Genomic DNA, 22,076 nt, shown 5'->3' with positions numbered 1-22,076 from the left:
TCTTGTCAAAGAAGTGAAGCATCTGCTCAATCAGTCTTTATTCCAAATAAATGGAAGCTATGGGCTTTGATGTGTCACTGAAAAAGGCTTTATTTCCGCGCGTTCCTTTGTCTCGACACCGTCTTCAGTGAGCTCACTGAGACAATTTGCGGTCATAAAACCACTGCTTTCATTGATATAATCACATTATTGCTCATACTGACACTGCTTATAGCGCTTTAAAATTGCCTGCAATTGTAAGGAATGCAACTGTGGTTTCTCTGTCATTCCTCAGGTACTGTTATCGTCATGTGGGCATGTGCACTGTGTCCGTTACGTCTGTAAACAGGAAACAGCCTTTCACATCACAAAGTGAAACTGCTGAGCATGTTTTCCCATACCTGTGTCACTACAGCTACAGACCTTCAACCTTTTAGTGAATCACAACTATTCAGAGAACAATTCAAGACATTAATGCAAGATATCTCGCAGATTCCAGTCACGTGACTCTTGCTGGTAGATTTAAGCTAAAGATAAGATCTTAAATATGTAAACAGACCGCCAGAACAGGTCAGCTTTCACATAATACATGTACGCACAATAAAGTCATTCACAGTGATAATGCCATTATTATTGTTGGGTTCTTCATAAGTTCTTCTCCAGCCCCATGAAGCAATTGCAGGGCCTTACAGCTCGCTGGTTCTGTATAAACCTTCCTTACCTGCAATGAGTTGGGATTCGGCAGGATAGAATACCGATTTAAATACCACTGAATTAACATAACCTTATTTTGTCCCTGTCTTCACATCATAAAGGCGAGTGAGAAATTATACTCCTGAGACAATTCACCAGCTGTTTTTGTTAAACTACAAAAAAATTCATAGGCAATACTTCAAATCCAAAATAAATCTGGATTCTTGACTCCAGTTCTTGAAAGCAAAAGCATGTTCATAATTCACATAGTAACGCACATTTTTTCCAGCTACTCTTATTTAGACTGGCCAGATCGGGATTTTGAGATGATTTTTGCATATTCCCGTCCAGATTGGTACAGAGTTCGACTCTGCTTCAAATCACTGAAGTCCACGTGGAACAAGCCAAAACGAACGCTGAATCCATCGGCCCATTCAAAGTTATCCATCAGAGACCATGCAAAATATCCACGGACGTTGATCCCATCTTCTTGTATAGCTATACAAGGACAGAAGAAAGGAGTTACATAGAGCCATCTAATTAAACCATGACTAGTATCATGATATGTGACAAAAGGATCATTCTAAAGTACTAGCAAAAACCTGTTTACTAGGTCCACTCATTTATATCTTCATTATAAAAAGTAGATATAGCAAAAACTGCTGTTCATAAACATCAAACAGATGGATAATAAAGACGCGTATATTTATCTTTCTCTTTGCAAACGACATATTCATTGCATAAAAGTAATCAGTTGGCGTCGCTGTCGCTGAACACTTACTCACAGATCTGAATCACAACACATTCCCGTGACCCCAAAGTGTTAATGCGCTAAAAATTGATTAGCAGAAGCAACGTATGCGTAAGATACACACAGACGTATGTGTAACGCTTGTATCTATAGTGTCGCTGTCAAAGGCATCTGAAATGAAATGGTAATGAAACAAGTATTAACTTTACCGCACTGGGTACCCCTCTTTGAAAGTGAGGTAAATAAAAACCTTTTGATACAACACAAACAGTCTTTGGAAACCAAATTTATGATAAATGATAGCAAGAAGATTAAAGGTACATCAAACCAATTAAATGTTTTTTGTTTTAAACAAGACTAAATTTGTCAATTTGGAGAAGCTGCAGAATTAAAATGATATTTTAACCATTATTTTCCCGATTCGCATGCTTTTAATTTTTTAAATACGCAGGATTTATGCAGTCCCGATTTACTAGCCATTACCTTTTGCCACTTCTGAGATGGTGTCCTTGTAATACATACAGCGCTGGGTATCCTCGATCTGCAGTGGCCCCACCTGAGAGAAACCATTCTCTGTAATGTAGATCGCCGGGTTGTTAAAAGTGTCCTGCAAAGTCATAGGGCAAATATTATTGTCAAACAAGGCATCACAGCCTGTCAGACATTCCAGGGGGAGACAGATTGGTCTACAGTGTGCCGTTCAGCTGCGTTTCAACGGTGCTAGGCTCAGACTAATGGCGTGTGACAAGTCACAACAGCAGGAAATTGCTCGTTTGCAAACACTTTTCAGCAAAGTAACTGTTTCATTCAATATGACAGCACTAATGAAGCATCAGTGTGTTTCTGGAGGTGTCGAAAAGAGATTGCTGCATGCAAAATCAATAGTGAGACACTAAACAAATGCCAGTGTTCTCCTCGTACGGTTGAAGGTGATCTATCTTGTTGCTGGTCAATTCATTTTGAGCACCGACTTTACTTTTCCGCAAGGTGAATCCAAACTGTAATGAAAAGATTTGGTCGGCCCTTGGTTTGGGTTATTTTTAGTGTAATATATTAGCGTAAAATTGTGCATTTTTACATTTTTGGACTCTACTGCAGTAGCTGTGCATGGCTCACAGTTTAAAATAATCCTTATTTATGTTATGCCGGGACTGGTGAATTATCTTAGTCAATCATTTATCTGAAACAAGCGCTTTATACTCCCTCCCCCCACTTTTTAAGGAAACTTTCTTCTGATTGGCTGCCCCACACAGACTGTAACCAAAAGAAAAAAAAAGATTTTTAGGAAAAAGTTTTACCTTAATGTACTTTAGGAGTTTCCTCAAGCCATCTGGCACTACAGCCAGCCAGGACAGTCCACTGATGGGCCAGGATGAATCCAAAACTTCCTCTGTATCTTGGTCTCCCTTTATACACAACATCTTTTCACAACCTCCTCCTGGTTTGACTTTGCGAGACGTGTAGTAGTTCAACGCAAAGAAGTCGGCAGTTCCCAGAATGGCAGATTCATCCTTGGAGAAACTGGGGAGCCTTGAGGCTGCATTGTATCCTAGCTTCCTACTTTGAGCGTCTATAGCAGATCTCATTATTTCTGGATAATCACCGGTAACAAACACGGGCCAGGCGAACCATCCCAGTTTAAATGCAAGGTCACGTTCAGTAGCAGCAATGTCCTTGGGGCAACCTTGGTTTAATGGCTCACACCAGTCGCTGTTGAGGGCAATAGACACGGCACCTTTCTGCTCTGACCTGTAGCGAGAATTGTAGCTGTGCCAGGCCATGGCGTGGGCCCGCAGCATGTTGTGTCCTACCAGGTAGGCAGCAGTGCCTTTCTCTTTTAACCCTGGGGCATGGATGCCGTCTTCGTGTCCCAGTTTGGCGCACACTTGTGGCTCATTGATAGTGATCCAAAGTTTGACACGGTCCCCAAATGTTTGGAAACAAAACTGAGCGTAATTGTCAAAGAGACTGGCTATACCAGGTGATTTCCAGCCTCCCTGGTCTTGCAGAGCTTGAGGCAGGTCAAAGTGGTAAAGGGTAACCATCGGTGAGACATTTGAGGTTAGCAAATCATCAATCACTTTGTTGTAGTATTGCACACCTGTTGAACAGAGAGTGCCATAAATGGGTAATGAGATACAATTGCCTAAAGCCATCAAATAGGCCTGGATCTAATTCCAGCATGTGTGTTTCAGGTCTATGAAAATACCTTTCTGATTGACATGTTGCGTGGTCCCATCAGGCAGGAGGCGGGCCCAGGAGAAAGACAGGCGATAGTGCGTCAGCCCAAGCTGCTGGATACACTCCAGGTCTTTCTCCCACAGCTCATAGCTGTTGCAGGCCACGTCTCCATTCTGGTCCCCAAACACTCTGCCTTTCTCATGACAAAATGTGTCCCAGATACTCGGTCCCTTGCCGTCCGATTGCCAGCCACCTGAACGACCGCGTAAAGGTTGTTCAGAAAAACAGGTAAAGTGTTGACATATAGAAATATCACTCTGTGAATTTATTGTGACAGCATCTAAGACGTCATCTACTCTAGCGGTTATTTACATTCATCTAATTACATAAGTGTGTTAAAGACTGTATTAGTCTGCCAATATTTTTTTATGTGTACCAAATGAGTGACAAATGTAAGGAACAACTAAAAAAAAATGTGGGGAGAAATACAAGTAAATGTCGGAAACAGTGTTCAGAAGAACACATTCAACTTAGTTTTATTTATATACCACCAAATCACAACAACAGTCGCGTGTAGCTGCTTTATATCGTAAGGTAAAGGTCCTACAATACTAAAAAGAAATGTCCAAGAATCAGACAACCCCCTATGAGCAAGTACATGGTGACAGTAGGAAGGAAAAACTGCCTTTTAACAGGAAGAAACCTCTGACAGAACCAGGCTCAGGGATGCGCAGCTATCTGCTGCAACCGGTCAGGGGTTAGGAGAAGGAAACAGGCGGCAGGGTTTTTTGTTGCATTCGAGTTTTGAAAACCAGAAAAGGAGCCATTCTTCCTCGGGTGACTGACAATAGCATTATGGGATATGATCAGACTGTGTCACAGAAAACAAAAAGTAATATGGTGGTGAGAGATGAGCCAGCCTTAACCATATTCTTCAGTCCACATGGGCATGAAAGCGTCATGGGGGGTTGTTGGCTTCCATGATGACAGTGCATAGATGCATGGGCCATACAGGTCACCGAATGGTTTGGTGAATAAGAAAATCATATGAATCACAGACTTAAGGCCCGTTTAGTCACCAGCTCTCCATTAGACCAAATGCCCTGTTACACCAATGTCAAAACAACAAATGAGGAAATGATGAATACATTTTCATTTATCTGTATCTCCATCAATATATTCAGTGCAATGGCTACTATTTCTTTACACATGCTTAAGTTTCACCAAACACTCATTTAAAGCATGTTACAGAGTCAATAGCGCCAATATTTACCAAGTAAAGTATTCACGGTAAAGCGAATTACATTAGAGGTTCTCGGAGTGTAAAAACCCCCTCTCTCTCCCGCTCCATAACAGTTGTCACTGCTCCATTCAAAAACTTGTTTACATACCTTCTATTTGATACGCAGACGTCGCCGCTCCCCATGCAAAGTCACGTGGGAACATGTTTTGTGCATTAGGACGCTGAAACAAAGGTGTTCCTATATCTTAGCGCGTTATGCTTTTATCTCTCTTAAATTTAATACACAAAGCGATTTGTGTCCCTACAAAGCGGACGTTTTTTTGTTTTGTTTTGTTTTTGTTTCATGTGGCATCGCAGCCATTAACGTCCACAGACCAGGAACTACTGCGAGATGTGACGTTTCGTAAGTCACGTACAGAAGATTTCATCCAGTACGGGAAACTCCGAGGATAATTATCTCGCTGGATTTTGCTTTTTTCGACAATGCCACTACTGTAATACTAGCTTAATTCTGTTATTAAATAATAATAAATCAAAAACACATTAGTTCACGGGATTCGGTCTTTTCATGTTCAAAATTTAGGGCAGGAATGTCGGATTAAGAAATGAGGAAATGAAATCCGAGGTGCACCTGAAAGCACCGCAAGAATGAGTCGAGGGTTGCGATAAAATCAAAGGCTGTTGCCAGCTTGGTAAATTAGTAAAAGTCTATTTTGCAGTCAAGCAGAGCAACTAAGTGAGTTTCTGCTGTGAGTTTATGGTATTAACTTTTTTTTTTTTAAATTATAAAACAAATAACATAAATTCAAATTGTAAAGACCCAAATATTACGATGCTATTAACAATTTGGACAGAAGTATTTCTCTAGATAGTATAAGAAATGCAAAAATGAACTATAGTTATAACACATATGGTATGATACTTCCGTATCATATACAGTCTATCGTTAAGCCTCGCACGGGTTCTAATAATGCTGTAGTCTAGTTTTCTATATGATGAAGTGAATCATTTGATCTCATCAAAATGAACACAATGGACTGCGACAAGAGGGCAAACAAATACTATCAGATTATCAAGAGTATTACATTCTCAACTCGGTGGAGTGGAAAGATTCAAACGTCTGTATCAGGGCAAAAACAAATCCTTATCATGGCTTTCATGTGAACTGCAAACTAGACCAAACGATCAGAGGTGAAAGTACAGATCCTGTATTACGATAAAATTAGCAAGAAAAACATAAACACTCACTTTTTTTAGTCCTGCAACAGCAGTATTTTTTTATGTCCACCATATTTTTTATCGCATTTTTATATCGCAGGTTTATATTTTAAATGCTATATTACTTATGTTGATAGTTTTACATGTAACTGTGCACTGTTTGGTGATGTGCAACAGGTACATATCCAGAAAAGACACTTTTAACAGTTCCTTTGCGTTCAATCAATGAACCTCGTAGACGCAATCATCCCCCAAACTCAAAGGAAGTCATCTCCTGGTGCTTTTATTATGAAATGCGGACCGGATGTGGTTTGGAATCTGCTCGGCCTTGACCGCCCCTGACTTTAGTGGCTCCCGGGGCAGGACCATGGGACTAGTAGGACTTCTCAATGGAAATAAGGCTAGTTTTAAATCTTTTCTAAAGACACCGGTTAACAAAACGGACACGCCGACTACTCTGGATACGTTATTATACAGTTTTTAGTGTATTTTTCCCACATTGGTAGCACAGTTTGAGCTAAAACTGTTGTTGTTTTTGCGCTCTGTTTTTTTTTCCCTCAAAGTAATTTCCTGTTCATGACCGGGGGCGAGAGTTTGCACGCTTGTTTCTCGTCCCGTACGTGTTTCGAAGTAATGGGAAATTTAAAGTGAGCGTTAAAAAAGCCCGACCGCGTTTCCTGAAGTTGGGAGCGGATAACCTGGGATGACTGCAGCCGCCTCCTTTGGATAAGACAACACACTGACTTGGACCCACGCTATGGGCAACAAAGGGAACCTCTCAACAACTGGGCTAGTTATTTAGCTACCAGGGAGGATACTCGGCATTTGAAATGTGGTAGATTTGCAGAGCTGGGAGGAAATGGAAGCCGATGCCAACATGGAAAGGGAATTCTAAATGAGTCGTTTTCCAAACAAAGAAGGACACCTCCGTCGGACTGAACACCGCCGAGCAAAGGGAAAGCCTTGCGAGAAATGGAGGAGGAAGGCTCGCTTGAGCCAAACAACATACTTGCAAAGGTCTCATTCTTCTTTGCCCGGTTCTAGCAACATCTACCCGCCCGCCTGTTCTGTTATCAAAACATTGTTTCCTTCGCCGGTGCTGCAGTGCTTTTCTGGCCGCGTGTGAATTAAAAATGAGGGTGGATCGTTTGCAGTTGTTTGGGATTTTGCTGCTGCTGAGCGGCTGCTGTGGCTCAGCGGCATCATCCGCGTGCAAATCGTTTGATGAAAACTCGAAAAGCGGTGGGAAAATCGTGCCGTCCTACAAGAAAGTGGTCTGCAGCAACATGGAGCTCCATCAGGTGTTGCCCCCGGACTCTCTCTCTTTCCCGAACAGAACAGTGACACTGTGAGTACACGCATACAGATGCATGCTGTGAAAACACATCCCATCAGTCACTAGATTCACTTTATTCTCAGTAAGGACTGTTTCTTTCCTGAAAGTTAATGTTACTGGAACTGTTTGCGACGTCTTAATAACCATCTTATCCCCCTTATTCATACTGCACAAACATGGAAAGATAAATATATCTTGATAAGCCGACCACAAACTATCATTTCACAGCTATATACTGTAAATAGCAGTGTAAATACTAACCTTGTGTAACAGTAACCCCTTCCTGTTATGCAGTGATTTATGCAGAGGCCGCTAAATTGCACACATGCCATTATAAATGTAAGAGCTCATAGGTTATGGATGTGATTCTTTTTCCACCTGGTTTTACTCTGGCATGGTTAGATCCTGACAGCACACCTGGCTAACACTAGCCAGGTGCCTTTTTTTTCTTCAAGAATTACACTTTTAAAGTTTAGTTTTAGGTTGTTGGTATGTAGCCACTACAGTAATATGGCCTTACATCAGAAGCAGGCTTTGAGGCTGTGCAACCACTGCCTCTCCATCAGTGTCATTGATTAAAGTTGCTGGTCTTTGTGTGGCAGTCTGCAGGGATGAAACGCACACCGAGACACAAGCTGCTGATTGATTGAGGCCTTTGTGTTGTGTCAAGTCAGAGCAGATTTAACCAATTGACACTCTGGTTTTGGTCCATCACTGAGCATTTGACAGGGAAAAATAAATAAAAAGGAATTTGAATAATCTTGACAGTAAGTCGAAGCTGCGTGCACCCCAGAGCTCTTGTACTTTGTGGTGGTGGTGTGCAATGGAGGAAATATGAGAATACCAGGGCAGGGTGCAGGAGTGGAAAGCAAATAATGGACTCCCAGGAGGGAAAGAAAGGCAGAGGATTGGCTGGTAATAAAGAGTTGTAAGACAATTGCAGTGCATGTTTTTAAGAGCTTTACTATAAGCCACTTGTTAGATTTGAGGCACTTTCCAAAGGCGCACATTTTTAAAAAATGTTAGTTTGTATTTCAAAACAGGACTCGACTGCATTTGCAGATATTTGAAACTTTCTTGTGTCATATGAGACTTGAAAATCAGCCCATGCGCATAGTTTCTGCAAGGATGTTGTTAAGTTTGGAGTTTGGGTTTATGTCCAGAGTAATTTTATCAAGTAACTGGAGCCCAAAAAACATCCAAATTAGGCCTGTATAGTCTATCCTGGGTGGAGCTCCACACCTGGCAGTCATTCAACCAAGTGTTATTACCAAAAGCACTGATCCAAAAACACAGACTGTACGCTTGTCCTTATGATTAAATGTCCCATTAAACAAAGCATTCATATTGTGCGTCAGTTGTTTTCTTTACTGTACGGCATCAAGAAGCCACGAGGAGTCCAAATTTACTCCAGCACATGCCTGCTGTGATGTTATTGGTGGGTAGAATCAAACCGCATATTCAAGCTTCTCGCTAACACAGGAATAGATCATATGGGTGAGTTTACTGTGTGCGAATTATTAGTGTTAGGGCAGATTTACCATTACCTGCACAGACTATGGGATGTCTCATTGCAGTTTAGTTTAAAGGATGGTAAGCAGAATGGACAAGTAGACAAGATCCGTCGTAAACTGGAATAAAACACTTGTATGGCTCTTGAATAAAAAAGAAAAAGATAAATTCCACTGCTTTTATTTTTATTTTCAGGAAGGATTTATGGAATTAGTGCTAAGTATGGTGTTCTCTGAAGTAATGTAGTGGGCCCTCCCTTCTGTTTGCTTTGTCTTTATGTCTACAGTGAGCTTGTAGTCTCTCATCACGCTCTGACAGTGATGGATCGGAGGTTGAGCCTGGTTGCTCATGATTTAGCGCTGAGCTCCAAAGAACAAGAGCAGTGTAATTTGAGAGCTCGACCAAAAACAGCCATGAACGCGAAAGATTTTATTCAGTCGCCCACGTTTGTTTTTCTGGGAAGCAGTTGTCGTTTATTGTTGGAAAACAGTAGAACTACCCTGTACTTGTGGAACTGTCTTCATAGTTCCCTGCAGACATGAGTGGCAATGAAATGACAGTTTATGCTGACTGCAAAGTTTTTTGGGTGGCAATTTATAACCTGTAAAATCAGCGACCCCTCTCGGGAGACGCAGCTGGCCTCGCAGGAGTCCCAGCTGGTGTGAGAACCCTTTCCCAGTCTTGAAAATGATCATCCCCCGTTTCTCCTTGTTAAGCCAAAGCTAATCCCAACATTTTCAGCTGCTCTTACTTTGTCTGTTCATGCAGCGATAATACTGGGAATAATGTCCGGAAATTCACAGATGAGATTCCTCGAGGTGTGCGAAGCTAATAGATCTGTATCTAAATGGCCCTTTAGCAGGCTTTCCTGCCAAATCTCTCGCTTTGGATTAATTTTTTTGGAATATTAAAAATTTCATCATTTTCAGTGCCCCTCTGAGGTTAATACACAGTAATATCCTTCACCTACTCTGGCCCTTTGGGTGTCAGTTACGGTATATTGTCAAGGAAGTGATTGATGGCATGGTGTCTTTCTTGTCGGAAACAGCATGTTAAGCTAGATATGATTAGAAACCCATCTGTCATACTAATTCCACCCCTTTGTACTTCTGATTTACCTCTTTGGGGGGTCTTCTAACAAATAAAAAATGTAATCCAAGCTTTTCACGTGAGAAAAAAGAAAGAAAGCTTTGACCTGTAAGCACATTTCTTTTGGAAGTTTGTCAAAAACTCTTTAGACTTTGAACTCGCTGAACTACAGTGATAATTGGCTTGACTTCATTCCAGAAAAGTTACCATGCGTAAGAGTAGAACAACCAGAAGTCTAACTTTAATCGTCGCTGTTTACACATGAGCAGTTGTACAGCTAAATTAGCTATCGTCTTACCCTACTTGAATGCTTGGTGTTATTGGCCTCGTCCTCAAACTGAGTTTGTGTAGTTACCCGGTTTAGTCCTGCTCTCAATGCCTCTCGGCAGAGAAAAAAAAAAGAGTAATACATTCCTCACATTTGTGCTCTCCCAGTGATACCACATGTCTAAGTAATCCGAGAGGAAATGACACAAATGTGTTTACAGCTGGCCTGTCCTCCCGTGTCAGTGTGGGCCCTCGGCTAATATACGAGTGGTTGAATTTAACTTTTATTTTAAGGGTTGTCTGAGTAGTATGCATGGGTGTGAGCATTTATTTCTGTGTACCTGTATAAGTTTCAGCCTCTGCATCCACACAGACAGGAAGAAACTAGACGTGAAGTATTCACCAAGCTCATATTTCTTTACAATCCTTGTTTAGTGCATATATATATTTTAAAAAAGGATCCATTCACAGGAGCACCTGGATCAGACTGTAAAAATGCGTGCACCTGGTTTTGGCCGCTGCAGAGCAGCGCGGGATTAATGTCTGGAGAAAAGCAGGGATTTCCTCCCTCATGGCAGAAAAAAATCACTCTGATTTGATGACACATTTGAGTGCAATAAACTGTCTTGTTTCGCAGTAGTGCAGACCTGGATGCTGTAGGCTCATCTGGTGATTTCATTTCCTTTAAGTCGAGCTCCGTGGAGTTGTTTCCCCTTTGGATTTTAGATCTTTAAACTTTTTTCAGCGTGATTGTAAATTCTGGTCCAAAGCGCAATCTCTGTGCTTACGTCAGTCGTCTCATCAATTTTTCCATGTCATGCTGAGAGATTTTAAAGTTCTTGTGCGAGGAGAGTGCAGGTGCTTGCTGTCATGCATGTCCTAAGAGGGTTTGTTTTTGGTGCTTTCCGAGCAAACCGTTGGTCTCAAGGAATGCTCCTGTTTTGTTTTTTTTAAATAGTAGTTCTGAAGTGTTTGCAGAAGAGGGTAAAATCCCAAAGGCGAGGCATTCACTGACAGCTGCGCAGAAAGTCAGTCTGCAGGCTTTCATTTCGCAGACCAGTTGAGCTTTGACTTTGTCAGGTTGCCTCAAGTATCGCTTAATCCCAGACAAGCAATTCAGTTCGGTGTGTAAACACGAGCTACGTGCTGTGCGGTGCCTACACGTCTGTGTTCATTTTCCTGCTCGCCCCCCCCCTTTTTTCCCTTTTACCCCGGTGTTTGAACGGCAGATCATTTTTCCATTCAGCTGCAGAGCTATAAGGTGAATACCGCACTCTAATGGTTTGTCCTGTTGAAAGCTGAAAGAAGATATTTTAATACCAATGACTTACAAGGATGAATTTGCAAAAAGAGGGTGTATGACATGTGCCTTTTTGAGCTTGCCAGTTCGGATGAATCACTGCACCTTTATGTTTTCTACATTTTTTTTTTCACTCTTTTGTCGTCCATTTTTCTCACACAATATTCCTGAAAAAAGTCTTCATACTTTGATTTTTTTTTGTAGAATAATAAAGAGCTGAAAATCTTTACATTGGCACATGAGAGCACCTCAGCCACTGGACCAGGTCCTTTCCCCACCTGAACTCAGACCTACTTTTCCATGCACTATATTCAGAGGAAGTCACTCTAGAAGGGTTTTTATGAACCCATCTGCAGCCTGAATCTTATTTGAAAACCTGCTGAAGGGTTACAGATCTCCACGCTGTGAAGTTCTTTGTCCAAAAGCCTCTTGAGCATAAAGAACCTGTAGGGAGAACTCCAGGGCTTTGTCCTTGAAACACTACGTGGCTGCTTGCACACTTAGCAGTGGCTGGCCATTTTGTGTGTTTCACTCCCTCGCTGCACAATGTAAAAATTGCCTTTCACTAGTGTAGTTTTTACTCACATAGAGAATGAGATTTAATCTAGACAAGTGCATTTTATACTACTTGTGACTAAGAGTGGAAATTCTGTTTTTAGAGAAGGTTTTTCCATAAATGTCATTGAGATTTATACCATCTGTATCAGTAGACAGGATGTGAGATTTCGTAGACTCCCCTAGCAGCTTGTTCCTGGCTTGAGCTCAAGCAGGTCTTATCTATGCATCAAGATAAGCAAGACTCCCTCATGTGTTGTTAGAAGCACAGACTGAAGAAATTCCACAGACTGGTCCTTTGTCTGGCGACCTCAGGCTGATTTCATGAGACAGACAGCAGGGAAGCAGACGATCTAACTACACATGTCCTGAGGCCAGTGAAGACACTAGTATTTAAATGGCCGTGATCTCTATGGAGACTCGAGGCTTTGCTCTATACATATTATTTACCTAGTCTGCAGTGGTAAGGCTTTCACATGAATGCAAGAGTGCAGAGAGGACTTTGCAGCCCAAGCGGTTTCTAATGTGGCGAGGTCACACTCCTGTCATGAGGAAGAGGGTGGGACAAAGCTAGCAAAAGAGCCAAAGAAGGGAGGAATGAAGAGAGGCCAAGAAAAGTGTGCATGGCTCTCAGGAGAACTCTCTTTTATAGGTTTATTTGGATGACTTGAGACTTACAGGGCTTTAAATGTGCAGTTTTGTAGCCAAACCTAATTCTTGATGCTTTACATAACCTCTGATGATGTCGGTGATGGTGAAGGTTTTCTTTTGCCTGCACTGAAGTTGTTTTCACACATGGACTTGGGGACAGTATTGGGTTTCAGGTTTGGGCATTGTTTGAGTAGCCATGCACACACAATTGCATGTTTACCCTTTAAATTTATTTATTTATCACGTATTTAGAATTTCATGCCTAAAATCCTACTTTTCTCAAATGCCCAACTCAGGTTTAGGTTTTACCCCCAACCCTTTTGTCAAGATTCTCATCAGGGAATTCTCCATCCACCCATTTCCTTCCATTTATCCAGTTCAGGGTCACTGGTGGGCTGGAGCCTATCCCAGCCCTGGACAGGTTGCCAATTTGTCATAGGGCTAACACAGAAAGACAAACAACCATTCTTTCAGCCAATGTAGATTAGCCAATTACCTAACCTATGCATATCTTTGGACTTTGGAAGGAAGCTGGAGTACAGTGAAAGATATGTATGTGCATTACATGCAGACTCCCCAAAGAAAGGGCAGCCGACTGGTAGATTTGAAGCCAGGACCTTCTTGCTGTTAGTGAATACCAATGGGAGACTTTAAATATAGTGTTTTTTCAAAGGATTTTCTACAAACCTGAAAAGCTCTAACTAAAAGCATCGCTGATCCACCCTAGCGACTGGTTGAGGTTGAGGTGGGTTAGTGTATACTTGGAAGGTTATGACTTTGATTTTTGCATTGCAGATTTGTTTGTTTATTGCTCCAAGTTTTGAATGAATCTTCAACTTCAGCACTTTTCAGTTTTATTATTATTCCTTTAAAAAAATGTATTAAAGGAATAAAATCTTGCGTATGCTCTTTTTGTAGTGTGACGATCCAGCCAACATGAGAAATGCTACAAAGAAGTAGCCAAACATAATAAATTCCCCCAGCCTTGCATTTATTGGAGTGCTAGTGTACTGAAAGGTGTTTTTGTCCATCCCCTGTATTCTGCTGATTAAGCCCCACATTGCTAAAGCTGGATTTCATCCATTTGGTATTCCATGCATTTCACGTATGAATTAGACTTTTGTGACGAGAGACCCAACATCTGCGGCTGTATCATCGGACCATGTGCACACAGGCAGTGAACAGAGTTTGCAGTCTTGTACATCATCGAGTCTTAACATTTGCCATTTCAGCGTTCAGAAGCCTGGAAAACAGGAACTCTTTATGTGCGTACTTTCTCTGAACGGCAGGGAGCCAAACAGCAAATCTCCAGAGAGTCTCCTCTGTCCAACCCTGTAATAAAACGGCCCCTCAACGCCCCGTAATGACTCCAATTTGGCCCCGGGTTGTGGGTGCCACTAAGCATGTATGTCACCCACCATTTCCCCTCCATGCTAACCACACGTCCTTGCTCCCGCACTCTTTGGGAGTACTTTTAAAGAAGGACCATAACTGGGAGGGACACACGGGAGCAGAAAGCGGGCAATTAGCTTGGAGCTTTCCTTGCTGTGGGTTAGCTCTGCTGGGAAAATAAACTAGATAATAAAATGCTGTTTATTACCCCGAGAGGAAGCTATCAAGAATTCACACTTAGGTTAGATTTAGGTTTTAGACTTTCTCAGGCTCTCTCTTCCTCTATTTTTTCCCGTTTTGTTTTAGTAAACAACTAATTGGCAAAGTTGCATTTAAATTGGACCACTGTTAACTCTAACCACATTGCTTTTAATACAGTGTTAGCTGTAAATATGAGATGAATATTTGGGTGTTCCTTCTATAAACAGGGATTTCTTCTCATAAGGACGACTCCCCGCACTGTCTAATTGTGTGACAGCTTCGAGGCGAGTATGCCACCAATGAGTCATCGTGGCTGCCGATCAGATTGCGATACATTTACCTATAAAGTCAAGCCAGCTTATTCCTAATCCCACTTTGGCTACCAGACACTGCCAATTTGACATGAAAGAAGCACTCAGCTAAAGTTGGAGTTGTTTTTCTTCAGCTCTCCCTGGCAGAAAGCAACCTGGTGTGACTGGATGCTAAGTGTGTCTAGAGCAAAAAGAAGTTGGGTTAATATTGTTATCTGTCAACAAGTAGCACTCTGTCATGAATCCATTTGCTTCTGAAAAAGACACTCGATCCTTTTGATTCCACCTTTGCATTTCATTAGCACACGTTCCTCGCTGATGTTTTGGCACCGCGGCTGCTTTACTGACATTGCACAGTAAAATGTTTTTATTTCAACAGCCTGGAAATCGTTATGCAGTCTTTTGTGTGAGTCAATATCTGTTGCTTTGCGTTCACACTTTTTTTTTTTCTCTGCAGAATTTTAAGCAACAACAAGATTCAAGATCTCAGAAATGGATCCTTCTTTGGATTATTTGCTTTGGAAAAATTGTGAGTATCGTTATTTCCTCAGCCTGTGATTTAAGAGAGCATTAATGTGTCAATATTAATGCTCTGTTTATAGCACATTGAAAGAAAGCTTTTTTTTTTTCTTATGCTTAGGTTGTACAGAAACATAAATCGTCACTAATGCACCTCACATATGTTAGTCTCAAGCTAAAAAAACCCCTCATAGTATTTCATGTTATATCTGACAGTGCATTAGCAGGAGCCATTCATCACTTCCCAAGTGAAGTTTTGGCTTGTGCAGCAGGAGGTTTGTTAAACACACACTGGCATCGTGTCGGCAAAACATCCGAGTCGCCTAAAATGTGACGTTTTGCACACCTAACTTCAATACAGGAAATCTGTCTAAAGTGAAAGACTAAAGATGGTACTAGAAAGGCCTAATTATAGGCATAGCCACTAGGGTTGGTTGTTATCTGCCTGGCAATATACTCTCAGCACACAGCTGCTGGAGTATTCTGGGATGGTTAAAGAGACACCGCGGCAATGAAGTATTGATGGCCGTTGAAATCTGTAAAGAGGAAAGTTTTATAGATGTGTTAAGGCATTTCCAGGTACAGTGGCTTGCAAAAGTATTCGGCCCCCTTGAACTTTTCCACATTTTGTCACATTACAGCCACAAACATGAATCAAGTTTATTGGAATTCCACGTGAAAGACCAACACAAAGTGGTGTACACGTGAGAAGTGGAACGAAAATCATACATGATTCCAAACATTTTTTACAAATAAATAACTGCAAAGTGGGGTGTGTGTAGTTATTCAGCCCCCTGAGTCAGCACTTTGTAGAACCACCTTTTGCTGCAATTACAGCTGCCAGTCTTTTAGGGTCTGTCTCTACCAGCTTTGCACATCTAGAGACTGAAATCCTTGCCCATTCTTCTTTGCAAACAGCTCCAGCTCAGTCAGATTAGATGGACAGCGTTTGTGAACAGCAGTCGGCTGGTACCTGATGTTACCAGCCAATGTTGGCTATCTGCTGATCTGTCTGCATCAGCATTGGCAGTTGTGACAGCCGACGAATGAAAATTTTAAAAGTAAAGTAGAGACGAGAAAAACGCCTTCATCCAGCCGTCCTCTCCTGTTGAAACATGTGTTTGGAACGCCACAAACGCATCAAGCAGCTGATCAGAGCAGAGTCAAGTGAAAGCAAGTAAATACTTACACAAAATAAATGTTACGAAAATCTGTTTATGCTTTATTTGTCCCCCCAAAAAATTACCCATGTACAAAACATATTAAATTGCCAAATTCAGAATAGATTTTCAACCTTGACACTAGTGTACAGAATTCTGAATATGACTTTATGTACTGACTGCTGCCTGCGTACACACATTTTAAGAATGTATTGCTGGCATCAAAACATTTTTTTTCCGTTTCAGAATTTAGTTTCAGGTTATCATTTATAATTATATATGAGATTTGACTAACTGGAAATTCACTGCACTCTTTTCTTTTGGAGAGGATACCAGATTTTTGGAAAAGAAGTTTTAATTTGTTATTTGAAACAGTCCTGGGACTTTCATATATCTGGATTCTTTATAGATTCACAGGCGAAGTCTCTATGGACTATTGAATTGGGTCACTTGTTAGTTTTAGTGCTCAGGCCTCGAGGATAAACAGGAGGCTGCATGTTTAATGCTTTAAAAAAATCTTTGATCTTTCTCTACCAAGAAAGCCTTAAAGGCTCTTGTGTATTTTGTCTGTGAGCTTTCAGTTGCCTTGGTTGTAAAATCTGTACTGCCTGACTGTCGCGCTGTGAAACTACAGGCGGGTTTACCTGAAAACTGAGCTTTCATTGCTCCTCACAGACCCCACCTCCTCCAGTCCACTCTCAGCCAGCAAGGTGAGATCACTAAAAGGCTTACCGTACTTGCTTTTGTCATTATAAAAGGGCAAGCCAAGGCCAAAGGTGTTAGCAGTGTAATTCCTACACGCTACACCGCTCTGAAATAGTCCTATACTTTACCTCTTACCTTAAGTTGCACTCATTTTTCCTCAAACTCTCAAAGCAGGAAAAAAATGCAGCACAAATCTGTCTGAATGCACTGAGGCTCTCCATCTTGCCAGCCACCCCTCCTTCCTCCCGCCTTCACGGCTTTTCTTTTCCCTTCTTTTTTCACTTTACAAAGGGACTCTCCCTCATTTGGACGGCCTTAATGCAGTGGTGACGACTGAGACAGCAGCTGGCTGTGAGTGCCAGAGAGGGGTAGAGAATCCATTATGCCTCTCAGGCACTCTGCGTGAAATTGCAAAGTAACTGTGGAGACCGCTGTGTTTTGTTGGGGCCAAAGGTGTCTCTGCATGGGAATAAGCCACACAGAATCCCCATTATCTCTAAATCCAGTGCTGTGGGGGAATGCTTATTGTGGGAAAATGGAGCTAGTATGTGGCGTTTCCTGAAAAACTGTTTGTGAATTCATCAATGGTACTCTGCAAGCAAGCATCACATTCATATAAAGGTAGATATAAATGGGTATTGGAACACAGCCTTTACTTAATAGACTTCAGAAAAGAGGATTCTGCTCATACGGCTCTAATTTGCTTAACCCGTGGGATTCATGTTAGACTATGTAACATTTTAAAATATTGAAACAATTATTACACAAATGAAAGGTTAAGTTATAAGATTTTAAATGACTCATTGCTGAGTTCAGCATGCTTCTAAATCCTAAAAAGTTGCAAATATTTCTACAAACTGGGCATTTAATAGTAGTATAAAGATCTGAAGATACAGGTTGTGTAGTTTTAAAAGCCTAATTCCAATTTTTGGTTGAGTTCAGACTCGCCCTTGTACTTTCTTAATAATATGGTACATATTTTTGATGGCTGATATTTTTCAGTTGCATGCAAACACACTAATACACACAGTGTGTTTTGGCACTGTCTTGCTGGAATAGTCAGTGCATCTTTGGATGGCAACAGAAAGTCATATATATATATATATATATATATATATATATATATATATATATATATATATATATATATATATATATATATATATATATATATTAGGGGTGCAACGATACACAAAATTCACGGTTCGGTTCGGTTCGATATTTTTTCGATACAAAAAAAATGTTCATGCCTTTTTAATTTGTCATTTATTAAAATTATAAATATATATTTTAACTCAAAAGTACAGTTTTTAAATTTAACCCTAACCCTTGTGCGTGTTTTTTTATTTTGACAGCGAATGCGCACCTGCGGACCACTTATGTGCAGCCCTGGTTATTTAGCTCGTCATATTGCAGCCACAGAAATTCTTTTGTCCATGAAACCATAAAGCTGCACTTTCTTTTTGCCTTATAGTCTGATTTGTCATAACTTCTCCGTTTTGTGGTAAGCTTTTCTTTGGCTGTCACTTCTTCACCTTGACCTGTCTTATTTGGCTCAGCAGAACTGAAATGCTTTTACACGCTCACTCACATAAGCTCAGCGATTCTCTGCGCGATCAACCTCTCACATGTTTAAGCTGCGGGAGATTTCACTTGTCATGTTTGCATAGTAAGCTAACGATTAATAAGACGATGTCAGAGGAATTGGTGCACAAATTATCATCACTCACAGATCAGTGCTGTCGCTCTCTATACACCGTTCGCACGATTGCAAAGTGAAAGCAAAAAAACAAGCGCAAATTCAAACGCGATTTCAATGTGTCACATATTGACAGTGGCTCACCGATGCCAATGACATAATTACCCAGCTACATTTCTGAAAGAATGCAAAAGCATTGACATATATTTTTCCTACAATAGCCCGACGGGCAGGGAAGAGATAGATTTTGGTAGCCCGACTGAAAAAAATCGCTAGCTCCAGGACGTCGGGCTAGCGATATTGCGAGCCCTGTATCTGATTGAGGAATCACTCATCTTTGGAAAAGAGAGTTTATTACAGAGAAATGGCTCTTTCCAAAATAAAAGCTATACTATACGCTTCTTCTGGGCTATATTCTCAGCAGCATAAGGAGAATCATGTGCTAACAGCTGTCTAAATGACTCGGCTAAAGTTAGTAGCATGCTTGTTGTTTTTGTCTTTGCACTAGGATGATGTCGGCGTAAATGTGCAGTCATATTCGTTGTGTTCCCACTAGTGCTTTCAGGTTAATCTCGTTGAAATGACCTTAACGCCACAACACGGCAAATCTCCGTTAACGAGCTACCGCCGATCGCTCCGTGCATGGGGCTAGACGGCCAACACGTTAACGAGCTAACTGCGCTAACACACTAGTTCCCACCCATGTAATTGAGCATTGCATGGCACATCCAACATACTGTTTTACTTTAGTCCATGACTCGCTTACCTTCAGGGTCATACGTCACATGAAAACCAAAATAATTCCAAACGCCAGATCTGAATGAGAGTGGGGGAGGTCCATGTTGCAAGGAGAGCTTAACTTCTGTCTTGCTAACTTGCCCTGCGCTCTTCCTTCTGACGATGCTGTCTGTGTTGAGCGCTCAGTGGATCTGCGCTCGACAGTGCAGCCTAGGCGGAGTAGTCGAACACAGATTCACTGAGCGCTCAACACAGACAGCATCGTCAGAAGGAAAGTTGATAAAATAAATTACAAATGTTGTATTGTTCGATACATATGCGTACCGAACCGAAAGCACTGTATCGAACGGTTCAATATCGATACGAATATCGTTGCACCCCTAGTGTGTGTGTATGTATATATATATATATATATATATATATATATATATAAAAATTGGCATTAATGGTGCCTTCATAGAACTGTAAGTTACCCATGTGATGTGCAATAATTCCCCTTGCATTTACCTTGTGACCTGCCTTAATTCTCTGTGGTATAGATTCAACAAGTTTCTCGAAACATTCCTCAGAGACTTTGATCCACATCGACATGATAGATGATCACAGAGTTGCTGCAGATTTGTTCAAATAATGCAAAATTCCTATTCCAGCACATCCCAAAGATGCACTGAGATCTGGTGACTGCATTTAAGTACAATGAGCTCACTGTCATGATCAAGAAACCAGTTTAAGATGTTCAAAGATGCCCTGATGCAGACCCCTTCTGTCAGCTCAAAGCAGTCTGGCCATTCTCCTCTAACCTCTGCCATCAATAGAACTGCCAATTTCTGGATATTTCCTCTTTTTCAGACCATTCTAAACCTTACAGATGGCTGTGTGGAAAAATCCCAGTAGATTAGTTTCTAAAATGCCACGCCGCATTCAAAGTCCCCTAAATCACCTTTCTTCCCCTTTTCCAGGGCTCGGTTTGAAGTTCAGCAGGTCATCTTGAGCATGTGTACATCTTCTTCCTGAATGGTCAAACTTCTCACAGTCTCTCTAAGGGAACGCCCAGCTCCCTCGACAATTTCACAGCCCCGTTAACACAAAAAGCTTTATAGTCTCACTTTCAAATATGCCTCTGTAACATTTTGGCAACAGGAAATATGACATACATGTTTGTGTCCCTGCCACTCCAAAGTGTCAGTCCAGTGCTGCTGTTAAACTGTTAAACCGTATTCCATAATGTAAGGAAAAGAGTGGGAATCATTCTAGTTTGTATTTATAGTATCACATCAGTGCAGAAGCCGACTGAAATGAGTGTGGTGATAAATAATGTGAGCGACATGGCAGTATGCAGCTCAGTATTGGCAGGTATCGAACCCCAAAAGCGATCATGTTCTAAAAATGATGCTGGTGGTTGGTTGAATAGCGCGAGCTTCTCTCTCTTCAGTGGAAATGCGAGTCTAATGCCAGAAACCTTCCATATTGAATATATAACCCACCATGCCAAAAACAAACTTGGAAAAGAGGCTTTCATTAATCTTATATTTACATGACACATTTTTAATTTGTTTTAACGTGCATATGAGTAACACCTTTGGAAGACGGCATACACGTGCCCTGAAATATTGGCAGCAGCTGCAGATCCACCCTTCAGTTTGTTGCCAGTTCAAGACCAGTGCTGGAGAACACTTAGAAGTATTCAGCCAGCTCTTTCTGAGCATGACAAAAGAAGAAACCTGGCGTTTTTCACCTTGCAAATAGATTTAAAAGGTACCAGGTCATGTGTGGTTGGATGTCTGTGGAATGAGAAGTGTATTTATATTTGGCTAATCCACATACTGGAATAACAGAGAGCTATGGTGTTCTTTTTTTGCTATTAGTAGTAGTGGTTACACCAGCAGATCTAGAGCTCAGACCTCCAGCAGACATTATTTTGTAATTCTCCTGGTTAAAAGCACTCAACACTGAGCTTGACATTAGTCTTTTTGGCAGCTATGCGTTTTGATCATTGAGCCAGATGGAGGGAAAGCGTTCTTTTCTGGCTTCTCTTGGACCCAGTTGAGGTTGCCAGATTGTGTTTGTGTCCTCCAACTGTAAACACTGAAACTCTAAGCAAAGTTTACACAAAAAATAAATTAGCTTCAGCAACAAGCAAATTACCAGACTCAACACGCCTGTTTATGCACCCAGTACACTCTCCAATCTGGCTCTTCCTGGCTGCGACGGCTCTGCAAGGATATTTTTGATTTCTTTGTCCTGCCTTCTCATTTTTCTCTCAACACAACTTCACAGAGAAGCCAGCACATCAAAAGTTTTTAACAAGCAGTAGTTTTGTGTGTGTGTGTTGTTGTTTTTTTCAGTCTCTGACTTATCTGTGGCCACATACCTGCCTTCAGATGACAGTTCATTGACATCAAACAGGCAGAGTTACCCAGAGGCCTTTTGTGTGGGTTCAGGTGGCGACTAGAAAGCCTCCTGAACCTCGACTGTAATGAGTGACTTGGCAGTGCCAGCACAGGTGAGCACCGCAGGAAATCTCTGACCGCGAGCCTTTGAACCTCAGGTTTGGGAGGTTTGTGTGTGAAGAGAAA

At 41.4% G+C, this 22,076-nt stretch overlaps 2 protein-coding genes across 2 annotated transcripts in view; one reads left to right on the top strand and one right to left on the bottom strand.

Annotated features, from left to right (window-relative positions):
* Positions 1-967: 967 nt before the first annotated feature.
* Positions 968-5,050, bottom strand: gba3 (glucosidase, beta, acid 3). The gene is made up of 5 exons (XM_085350968.1): positions 4,996-5,050; positions 3,633-3,857; positions 2,722-3,524; positions 1,907-2,030; positions 968-1,170 (listed from the first exon to the last, which is right to left on the bottom strand). The coding sequence occupies exons 1-5, from the start codon at positions 5,048-5,050 to the stop codon at positions 968-970; spliced, it is 1,410 nt and encodes a 469-aa protein (XP_085207094.1).
* A 1,363-nt stretch (positions 5,051-6,413) lies between these two features.
* adgra3 (adhesion G protein-coupled receptor A3) overlaps positions 6,414-22,076 on the top strand; it is a 31,040-nt gene continuing 15,377 nt past the window's right edge. The window contains exons 1-2 of the mRNA XM_085349637.1: positions 6,414-7,413; positions 15,137-15,208. Of these exons, the coding sequence (XP_085205763.1) occupies positions 7,199-7,413; positions 15,137-15,208 (287 nt within the window). The 5' untranslated portion in view covers positions 6,414-7,198. The remainder of the gene's footprint in view (positions 7,414-15,136; positions 15,209-22,076) is intronic.

Source organism: Diplotaxodon limnothrissa, linkage group LG3, assembly GCF_057381915.1.
Source record: "Diplotaxodon limnothrissa isolate DT_005_m linkage group LG3, D_limnothrissa_male_GT1.1, whole genome shotgun sequence".
NCBI classification, from domain to species: Eukaryota; Metazoa; Chordata; class Actinopteri; order Cichliformes; family Cichlidae; genus Diplotaxodon; species Diplotaxodon limnothrissa.
Note: the sequence above shows the minus strand (reverse complement) of the source record. Positions and strands in the feature narration are given on the sequence as shown.